This window comes from Saccostrea cucullata, unplaced genomic scaffold (assembly GCF_032062105.1).
Source record: "Saccostrea cucullata isolate Sc308-1 unplaced genomic scaffold, CSIRO_AGI_Scuc_v1 ctg2638, whole genome shotgun sequence".
In the NCBI taxonomy this organism is placed as follows: domain Eukaryota; kingdom Metazoa; phylum Mollusca; class Bivalvia; order Ostreida; family Ostreidae; genus Saccostrea; species Saccostrea cuccullata.
The window spans coordinates 28,041-39,687 of record NW_026935387.1 but is presented as its reverse complement, the minus strand read 5'-3'; the positions used below and the strand labels follow the sequence as shown (position 1 = coordinate 39,687).

General features: G+C 34.5%; 1 protein-coding gene across 1 annotated transcript; it reads right to left on the bottom strand.

Annotated features, from left to right (window-relative positions):
* Nucleotides 1–1,222: 1,222 nt before the first annotated feature.
* LOC134242656 (uncharacterized) lies at nt 1,223–8,479 on the bottom strand. The gene is made up of 2 exons (XM_062724756.1): nt 6,849–8,479; nt 1,223–6,743 (listed from the first exon to the last, which is right to left on the bottom strand). Exons 1-2 carry the CDS (start codon nt 8,477–8,479, stop codon nt 1,223–1,225), a joined length of 7,152 nt encoding a protein of 2,383 aa, XP_062580740.1.
* Between the last annotated feature and the right edge of the window lie 3,168 nt (nt 8,480–11,647).

The window sequence follows — 11,647 nt, the reverse complement described above, 5'->3', positions numbered from 1 at the left end:
ACTATTTCAAATATTTCATTTTTGTCCCCTAAGATTAACCCTTTGAAAAGGTATTGCCCCATGTGCAATAAACCTTGTTATTGCTACTCCTTTGAAACTTAAATCGCAAAGACATGAAACTTTATTAATGTCTTAAGGGACTTTATGCACAACTTGTATGTTAAGTGTCTAAGGATCTGCTGACCCCTTATATGACTTATCGCTCTTTAACAATTTTGCACATGCTATTAAACCTTACTTTATATATTAAAGTACTAGAAACATAGGGTTTATTGCATTTTGACCCTTGGCCTATGTCCTTGAAAAAAAATATCAAGGTCAAAGGTCAAGGTCATTTCAAATTTATTTTAATTTTGATTTTCACTCTTTTTTCAAGCCCTTCTGATTTCTTTTTTTATATACATGAATCTAAATAGCATTAGAGAGTAAAATATTTAGTTTAAAAAAGGTGGGATAACATCTTATTGTTCAAGAACCAAAAAAAAAACCTACTACCTATTATTACTAAATATTTTTTTACAATAAGTATGTCATTTTAAAACTAATTGTAAATTTATTTCTTTAAACCTGACCCTTTTTTTTAGTTATTGTCACTTTCACCGTAAATCTTGTTATTGCGAATAACATAGAAAAACAAAACGTTCAACATGTCTTTCACTAATTGGAGAGACTCTTAAACCTTTTCATTGCGTGGGTATTCCTAAACCTTTTCAATGAGTCATTACCCTAGAATTTTTTGAATGTTTTCGAAAGCTTTAAAAAGTTGTAGAGATACTTAAACAACTGAAATAGATTCTTAGACCTATGAACATGACATTTATGTCAAAGAAAAGGGTGCGAGAATATGAGAAATTTACTAGTAGTTATTTTTATAACTATTTTGTCTTTCAACATACAATTCATATCATTGTATTTTCACATGCCCTTTTAAGACTTTAAAATGGCTATTGGTTCTTAAAAAACACAATAAAAGAAGAGAATTTTTGTCTCTTTTTCTGCACTTTTATTCGCTCTTTTTTGAAGCACAACAATGCACAATGTCTTAAATATTTTCAAAAATGCATTAAATTTTATTAAACACAAGTACAAATGTGTCATTTCAAGTTCTTGCACAACGTTGTCATCGCTATTTCTCAGTAACCATAGACAGCGCGAGATTAAACTTTATTGCAGTCTGAGAAAGATGAAAACAAAGCTTTTTCAAAGCATACTGAACCACAAGTTACGTCTTAATATAAAGTGCTATTGCTTCGTGATAACTGTAGTAAGTCGGAATAATTGAAACATGAAATTCTGGACAACCTTTAATGTAAACATGGTCAATCAATGTTCCATTTTCTGTTGTTGGATTTTCTAGGCATTGTCTGAATCCATTTGATGTCATGAAGCTAAGTATTGATGTCTGATGGTTCAAAAGATCTTGATTAAAATCTCCAATGACAATCAACTTCCTTGAAAGTCTTTCCAGTCGGCTTAGGAGTAGCTTTAGTGCTTCCATAAATTTTCCAATCAAATATCTTTGAGGTCTGTATATGCTGGCAACTACAGTGTCAATATTTCCAATTTTGAATACAATGCACTCTAGATTTTCAACAATTTTCAGTTCCTCGTATATGACTCCTGACTTACAGAATACGCTTACACCTCCGTGTTGCAATCCTGCTAGTTCTTTATAGAATGAGCAGCTTTCATCATAAGCTGATGACCTTATCAAATGACTCGCTTCAAAATGTTCCAGCTCCATGAACTTTGATTTGGAATCCAACCAGGTTTCTGTAAGACATATAAAATCTGAATCTTTGATTTCAATATTGCATAGCAAATCGTCTTTGTGCTGTTGTAGTCCTTGTATATTGTGATACAAAATCTTGATATGATCGTTTGAAAATTGTTGATCATCTTGGACTGATAAGAAGCTATTCATTGCAGAGGTTCCAACACAAATGTCCGGATCACAGCGTATTTTCTTGTCAAGTTTGCCAATATCTGTGACATTTATATGCAGTCCACTAATGGATGTGACTCTGCTCAAGGCAACGTATGCTTGTCCAGGTGCAAAACATCTATTTAAGTCAACTACACATTCATTTACGGTTAATCCTTGAACCTTGTGAACGGTACAAGCCCACGCCAGTTGCAGAGGATATTGCTTTCTTACACCGTTTCTGATAGGAATTTCTTCTGTTGAAGGACATAGTCCAACACATCTTTTCCTGTTAATCATCTTTTGAATTTTAGCATTTTTGCCAACATTCTCATTGTCAAATGCGATAAAAACCACGTCTGGTAAATTTGAGCCTGACTTTATCTCAATGCCCATAACAGTTCCCATCACTCCATTTACAAGACCATCTTGCACATCTTCATTTTTAATCAACATGACTCTTGCTCCATCTGCTAACAAAAGCGAAGGTCGAAGACATATGTCAGATTTTGTAAACTGTGTTTCTCTCCTTGCCAGCTTTCCAGATGCTCTCATTTTCACGTAGTCTTCTGCCTCTATCAATTTTGGCTCAGAACAAACTTCAAATATCATTTTATTGTTGTATTCATTAATTTCCTCATTGGTTGAAAATATGTGTAAAGCTTCTCTGGGACCCTCTCTGATGCACTGCTGTAATGACTGTTTGTCGGACTCCAATAATGTTTCACTCCCTTTTTTCACACGCAATCTGTTCAACAGCTCCGCAAAAGAACCATCTTCTCGCTGTCTCATAATTTCATCCAATTCAACGATTGTGAACAAGTCATTCCAAAGTTGATTGATTGGATTTGAAGGATCATTTACATACAACTTATCAGAGCGTTTTGTTTTCACTGGTGGTAATTGGTAAAAATCGCCTACAGCAATTACAGACACGCCTCCAAACACACAACTTTCAGGCATTTTTTTCAGTTGCCGCAGTCTCTCATGGACAAAGAATAACAATCTCTTGTTAACCATGGATACCTCATCAATGATAAGTATCTCTAAACTGTCCAGTTTGGACCTCAGCTTATTCACTTTATCCTCACTCAATAAAGCATGATCTACTGACAATGATTTGAATATGCCAAGTGCACTATGTATTGTTAGTCCATTGATGTTAAATGCTGCAGTACCGGTTGGCGCAGTCAACAAAACAGTCAAATCATCAGGGTTTTCTGATACGTGTGCCAATAATCTTGTTGCTTCATAATATATGCATTTTATCAAATGGCTTTTCCCTGTACCAGCACCACCAGTTACAAACACATGAAATGGATCTGGACTGTGACCATTTTTTTTCCTGATACACCAGTCTCTCACTTTATTAAATATTTTTCTTTGTTTCGAATTGAGTGATCGGAGGAGAGGGAGGACCTCATTTTTTGGAAGGGACGAAGAAAGAAGATTTGTTCCTGTACTGTTTGAGGGTTCTGTCTGATTTAGATCAGGTATTAATTGCTCTGATATATCTTCCTCATCTGCAGTTGCAGTGTTTCCTTCCTCTATGCATTCCATTCTATTCACCTCTGTTTCTGGACAAATTTCACACCATGCATCATCTTGAGGTCCTTGTGCTTCAAAAACTCTTTCAGCTTCTTCTAATGTTTGTCCTTCTTTTACAAAATTTGACATATTACTGTCTACAATTTCTTTTACTGACAATAAGGTGTCCTCGCCTGGATATTTTACATACCCTGTTTCGTAGAAATTCTCATAAGTTTCAAATTGTTTGGGTTTCAGTTGTGACTTCTCTCTGTGTGGAAGATATAGTTGTAGAATACTTTGATAGTATTTTTCCTCCGCCGTTTCTATTGAAAATCTTGGGTATCTGATAACTGCCGGTTGCGTCTTAGTTCTTTTTCTAATGTACCCTAAGTTGTTGTTCAGCTTAAATGTCGTTTCTTCATTGATCTTCTTTGGTAACCTTGATTCATAAACAACAGAAAACTCTGAACAGAACGTTGCAAGGCACATTTTCTGAAAAATATCGTTTTCTGGTCGTCCCTCATACCTGTCTATAGCATTTGTCAGCCATATATCATCATTACTTCCGTGGATGTGTTGTTCTTCACAAGACTGAATTTGTTCTTTCATCTTTGATATGTTTTGTTTCTTTTTTACCTCTTTCAAAGGGATACTCATTCTACATGGGTTTTCACCAACAGGAATAAATTCAACCTTTCTTGAGCATTCTTTCAACCTCAATCCTATCACCCTGTAAACAGCTTCTTGTGCACTAATTTCCCTGTGGTGTAAATAAGCGGTACCAACTTTTTTCATAGCATCTTGAGCATTTAGATTTCCTTCAACAGCCTCATTTTTTGTTTGTTGCAGCAGAAGTCCAAGTTCACGTTCAGCTTTGCTAATATAGCTTATGATATAGACTACACACGAATATGCATCTAAAACATATTGAATATCCATGTTAGCATTCCAAGCTCTTAGAAGGTGCATGTTGTATTGATTTATGAAAAGCTCATTTGGTTGTCTTTGCAGCACAACTGTGTTTCTTTTTGTTATGAAACTGAAACATTTCTCAAACTCCTTTTGAGTCAACCCTGCCTTCTGTAATAAATCTGAACTTGAAGCGCTTTCATCTTCATTAGATTTTACTGCATCCCAAAGAAGTGACAATCGTTCTTTCGCTAGCTTTTCGTCATTTTCTTCCATCTTGTCTTGTGGTTTTGAAATAAAAGTTCTCTCAGATGGTGGTCTTGGGAAGTTGAATCTGCATACTGTTCCTTTCTTTTTGCAAGACTTTGAGTGATTTTTGCTATGCTGCTGCACCGCCATAACAATGTCGTGCATTTCTTGATCTTCGTTTTCACCTGGTATTTGACATGTAACATATCGATCAATAAATTTAACAACGTCAGTTTCAGAGTCTTCCTCAAATTTTGGAGCACCTTCAATCCAAAATAAGCAATGTGTATGCGGAGAACCCCTTTGCTGAAATTCAACTCTGTAGAAATAGTCGACTACTTTTCCTATTGGTTCAGCATCTGACATGATAACATCTTTCAAAAAAGTGTGAAATCTTTGATCAAACATTCGAGCTGCTGTAACTGGGTTACTGCGGAGAATTTTACACTTATCGTTCCATGAAAGTTCTTCCAGCTTTCGTAAATCACCCTGCTGTTTCAGTATCGTTTCAACAATTTCTGGCCATCTAAAATCTGCTGATGAAAAGGAGCAAAAAAACTGAGGTATTCCCAACTGTCGTATCATAGCAAAAATATCTTTTTGTGCAGCTTGCCAGTATGGCGGAGTTCCTCTTACAGGTTTTAGAAATTTGACTGCCTCGTCTTTTTTAAAGAGTTCTTTCAAAGTTTTCTTGTCACATAGCATTTCACCACTAATTTTTTTGCCATCGTCGGAAAATGCAGATTCTTTTCTTAAAGAAATCTGAACATTTGAAATTACTCTGTTCAATTCAGATAGGTACTGACTGAAAAAAATGTAAGATGTGTCTCTCGCGAATCTATTTTCAACACTTGTCAACCGAAGATTAAAGTATCTTGCAAGAGTTAATTTTTCAGATCTTTCTTCCGAGTAAGTGCTTTTTCCAGTCGGAAAATGAACAGGAAAGGTTTTGGCTTCAATACCATCCTCTCGAAGAACTGAAACTGGATTGTTTCCTTCTGCTGGTGAAATTTCAAACACTTTGTCAAAGCATAAATCTAACACATTTTGTCCAATGTCAGCAGGCTGTAAGCAAGTATCTAACTGAACACCTTGAAGTCTCTCGTCAAGAAATGAATCGGACTCAGTTTCCATGCTCGCAGTTCTACATTCTCCATTGTCATCTGAATAATCAGCGTTCGAATTTGTAGTTCTTTCGTCAGTTACAGATAAAATATCAGAATTCATGTATTCATCTGATTCATTTTCTTCTGGAATAGGATTGAGCCAATTTTCATTTACTGAAATTTCAGAATACCATGAATTGTTTCTCTTTAAAAACTGCAAAGCTTTTTCCAAATGTGTTGTATTCACAAACTGATACTCTTCGTATCCTTTGTAATTCAACTTTCTCTTTAATTTCACTTTGAGTAAGAGATTTTCATCTTCTGATCTCGGCAAAGTTGATGTTATTTTTTGAATATCAGATGGGACACATACAACAGGACCGTGTACGCCCTTTTGACCTCCTTTTGGCAAACCAAGTATTTTCATGAAAGGAATATTCAAAGCTATCAGTTGTTGTTCTAATGTATTAAGGCAACTAAGCTCCATTGGAACTTCTTCCAACTCAAGATTATTTGAAAAGGAATCTCCCGGTACGTCACCTTTTAAAAGTTTTCTGTGACAAGTGTGGCAAATCCACATGTCTTTCCTACTTTTCCCTTGATAAACACATCCTGATGTACAGTCATTTTCACACTTGTGCAAATATTTCTCGGAAATACAAACTTCAAACAAAAATTTGTCGTATTTCTCTTTAGAACAGGAGAGAACTTGCTTTTCAAAACATAGACGAAGACAACAAGCACACACATATTCGGGTCCATTTTTAACTTCATTTCTGAATTTCATAATCACGTTTTGAAATTGTTTACATTCCTCTTTCTGAATACTTCTGCGCTCAGACACCTGCTCTTTTATTTTCTGTTTGTGCTTTTCGTCAGTTTCATATTTTGTTTTGCTTGCAAACTTGACTTTTTCTCTGAAATCGGCCTTCTTTTTATATTTCTCCTTGCTTGCATTCTTCACACTTTCTCTATATTCCTCATCATTTTCGTAAGAGTTTGCTGTACGTTTTCTTACTATTTCTCTGTGTTGTTGGTCTTTTAAATATTTCTCTTTTAAACCTGCTATCTTTTTTTCTCTTATTTCCTCGCAAGCCCAGTATCTTTCCTTTTGTTTTTCTGCTTTTGACTTTTCTTCATTGTCTGACTCAATGTCCAAACTATCCATTTGTGTTAGTTTTGTAGCTGAAATATTCACAGATTTCTTACTATTCAAATTTTGCTTCTTTTTTCTTGGTCGTGAATCTCTAGCTTTCAAACCACTTTGTGCTACATTGACAGATGTGACACATTCATAATGATTGATGTTGCTATTGTTTTTTAAGTAAATAGCTTCTTTGTTCACTTCATTGCTACTGCATATTTGAGTAGATGAGTATTTCACCCAAGACCCATTCAGATAAGTAAAGATGTCTGTTTTCAATAGATCTGCTGCGGCTAAAATTTCGAGTTCGGTCCCCCAAGTGGTGTCGTTTTCCATTCCAGAGATTCTGATGTAATTCTGCATAGATTCATACTGTGGCCTTAAAAAGGATTTTAAAGTCTCGGCAGAATTTTTCATATGATTGACGATTGATTTTCTAACATTTTGATAATGCTGCTGTCTATTTGATAGGGCATATGAAATTGCCCGAAAGAGACAGTTTCCATCCTTTCCTATTTCTTTGGTCGCTTTAGGGGGTCCCAATTTGCTTGCAACATCAGATTGCCCTTTACACTGATTAGAAGGGATTTTCATTAAAGAACATAATTTCTTTTTTGTTCTAATTGAGAGAGGTATAAATTCATAACTCTGACACGTTTCATTTTCAAACAGAATGTCTTCGTCTGACAACAGGTTTCTTACACATTCATTAGAATGATCGTGAACCTCATCTTCTGATATAATCTCAACTTTTTTATGTCCATCTTTTTTTTCAGATATAATAGCAAAATCTGAAGATTGGTTTCTTGGGGAATCATCTTGCATCTCTTCTACATGGTTTTCATTTCGTGTTAAGGTATCTGGTAAATGTTGATGGACTACATCCTGGCTGTTCAAGAAAGTTTCAGCTGGAGAATCTTCCATTGTTACACTTACACCTGTGACTTCAAACCATTGGTTTGACTGACTTACTCCTTGCACCAAATTACAACAGTAATGATATAAATGGTCCAAATTCTGTAACTGCATCAGTAAACTTTTCCCATTTCCATCTACTAAACCAAAGCTATTTCTTGCATGAGAATCAAACAGATAGAAACTATGGTTAAACTTCATTACCATAAAGGTTTTATCAATGGCACATATGAAACAACCATCAGAGTCTAAAAGTGCTTCTTGTATTGCAAGATCTAGAGGCAGACAATTATCAAAAGCACTGAAATCAATGGTTCCAGTAGTGTCTATTGTTGCTGTGATTGAGTCTTTTTTCCTAACATGCATCATTTTTTCAGATATTTCAATCATTTCTGGTAGATCTGACATTAGCAACAAATCATTTGTTCCATGAATCCACGTATAGATCTCATTTCCCTCAATTAAGACATTATCCAGATATGCCTGATCCCATTTATCTACATCTTTCAATTTGCTGTGAGCAATTGCTGACAAACTATTAGCAACACATTGCTTTCCACTATTTCTTCCAAACCTGGGATCTCCTTGGTGAAAACTACCTTGAACTACTGCCAGTTTTATTTCTTTTCCTGAGTTGAATTGGTTTTCTTTTCTATCAACCTTGCGCATCTTAGATGGTGGAGATCTTGCAGATTTGTTCATGTTTTCTTTTTCTTGTTTGTTTCTCTTCAAAATGTTTGTTTCATTTCTATTTGTCTTATTGTCTATTTGATTTGGACATTTTAAAGAGGTGACGCTCTCAGGACATTTTATAGAGGTGACGCTCTCTTCAGGACATTTTATAGAGGTGACGCTCTCTTCAGGACATTTTATAGAGGTGACGCTCTCTTCAGGACATTTTAAAGAGGTGACGCTCTCTTCAGGACATTTTATAGAGGTGACGCTCTCTTCAGGACATTTTATAGAGGTGACGCTCTCTTCAGGACATTTTATAGAGGTGACGCTCTCTTCAATGGCCCGACTTCTTCTCTGCTGCATCCTGAGTCGCTGCTCTGATGCCTTTCTTTCAGCACATTTCTTAGCTTTACGTGGCATGTTCTGAAAAATATGAAAATACAAATAAAAATTATTTAATTTTAATAATCAAAATCTAAACAGAATAAAATATGATTGTCAAAGCATCTTTCTTTGTATTAGAAAAACAAACTGACATTAAACCTGATATTTCAAACATTTTACATGAAGCTTGGACTTTATGGAATTGAGGTAGATAAAATTAAAACAAATGAGGAAAAGTAAGTTCAATGTCATAGGGAGAATTATATCATTTGGAAAACAGGAAAATTGCAATATTGGTATTGGTGTACAAGTTTGCTAAATAAAGTTAATGTAAATTTACAAATACTAGTAGTGCAGTCAAAGGTCAATATCATAAAAGTTTTATGTCATACACCGGTATTCTCTTCCCATGTAGCAATAATATACAATGATAAAAAGGAAATAACTTTAAACTAAGCTAAAATGTTATGAGAAAATCATTAAATTGTGTATCATATCTGAATAATACTAGTATTTATCTGGGTATTTTTCCTCTAAGCGTACCAATGTACCTTAACTTTGCATAAGTAAAGCACGCGGTTTTCTTTTTAAATTGAGCAAAATAATATTTTACAGTGTTAACTAATTATTTTGTCCTTTAATGTCTCCATTGTATTTCATATTTATCATACCCATTTAAATCTTGGCCATCAAGAATCTTTCTACATAGTATGAGCTTCTAATAATTCTCCATTACAAAGTTTGGGTCTTCTAGTTGTTCTCATTTACAAAGTTATAGCTTGAACAATATTTTAATGCTCTTTTGCAGTAACCCTAAACTTACTGTAATGACCTTTAGACAAGGCCATGTAAATTCCATCCATAAATAATTTTGTATCACATAGTTATATCCCATGCAAGGATATTAAAAATATTAGTCATGCCCTTAAACCTAAATTTTATAGGTAATGAAAGTCCTTAATAAGTACCCTAGAATACTTAAATATAACCATAAATGTCACAAGTAGATAAGGCAGGGCAATAATATCGATATTTCAATATATTGCAATACAATGACAAAAAATATTGTATCACAATACGATTTTGTAATATCGACATATTGGCAATATGCTTTGATTAAGGAATTTTGTCATTAAATATAAAAATGGACTTATGAATGTTTGTTATTAAGCCAAACATTAAGACAGAAGTTGTTTTGTGGGAACATTTCAGAGCATAACTTAAATAAAAATCAACAAGATTTTTTTCTGTGCTGGTTATTTATCTTAGTTTTGTACATTATGCGTGTAAATTAAAGTAAATATAGCGAAAATATGCCATTTTTATTACGTTGAAAATATTGCAATACATATCGCAATACAGTTCAAAATATCGCAATATATCGCAATACGAAATCTCGGGCCAATGCCCAGCCCTACAAGTATGTCACTGTGACCTAAATTTTGATCATCATTTTCCGAGAACCCAAGATGCATCAAATAAGAAGTTTGATGATTTAAAACCAATAAGTACTTGAAATACTTAAATATAGCAATAAAATGATAAAAGTAGGTCACTTTGAGCTACTTTTTGACCTAATTTTTGTTTGACATTTTCAGAAATCCCAAGATGCATCTACTGACAAAGTTTGATGATTCTAAGCCAATCAGTACCTGATATATTCAAAAGTGGGTCACCGTGACCTACTTTTGGTCAACATGCTCCGAAAACCTAAGATGCATCAAATGATAAAATTTGATGATTTTAAACCAATTAGTACCTGAGATACATAAAACTAGCCATAAAATGTCAAAAATAGGTCACTGTGACCTACTTTTTGGTCGACTTGCTCCGAAAACCCAAGATGCATCAACTGACAAATTTTTATGATTCTAAGCCAATTAGTACCCGAGATACTTAAATCTAGACATAAAATGTCAAAAGTTGGTCACAGTAACCTACTTTTTGGTGGACATTTTCTGAAGACCAAAGATGCATCAACTGACAAAATTTGATGATCATAGGTCTAATAGTATTCAAAATATGCCTTCTAAACAATTTGTAAACAAATGCCTGCAAAGTTCAAAAAGTAGGTTAAAGTGATCTACTTTTTGATAAATATGTTTTAAGGCCTCTAGATGCATCAACTTACAAGATTTGGTGATTCTAAACCTCTCGGTGTCTGAAATAATGGGATTAAATGTTTTAGAAAAGATTAGCCATACATTTCAAAAAGTAGGTCACGATGACATACTTTTAGGTTGATGTTGTTTGTTGACCCAAGATGCACCAACTGACAAAGTTTTATGATCATAGGCCTTAAAGTGTCTAAAATATGCCTCCAAATCAATTTGAAAACAAAAGCCCATAAAATTTCAAAAGTAGGTCACCGTGACCTACTTTTGTATTAACATGATGTAAAGTCCTGAGATGCATCAACTTACAAGATTTCATGATCCTAGTCTTTATAGTAAGCAAAATATCGTTTTTAATAAGTGTAAATATTGGTAAACTTTGAAGTGACCTTGAGATCACGCCCTTTGCCCCAGGGTCATGCCTTGAACAATTTTCAATCTTCAACATATCCTGACCATTGTATGTAAGTTTGGTGAAAATCTGCCTGGTGGTTCTGGAGAAGAAGATTTTTTAGCAACCAGTACTTTTGATTATATTTTCGTGATTATCTCCCCTTGTTTTAGGGTCCCACCCCTAGTCTTAGTATAAATGGTAGCCCTTGGGCCAAGGATACCCTGTGACAAATTTGACAATGATTGGCCAAGGGGTTCTTGAGTTATGGCCCATATTCTAAGAAGTTAATGCACACCGCAAACA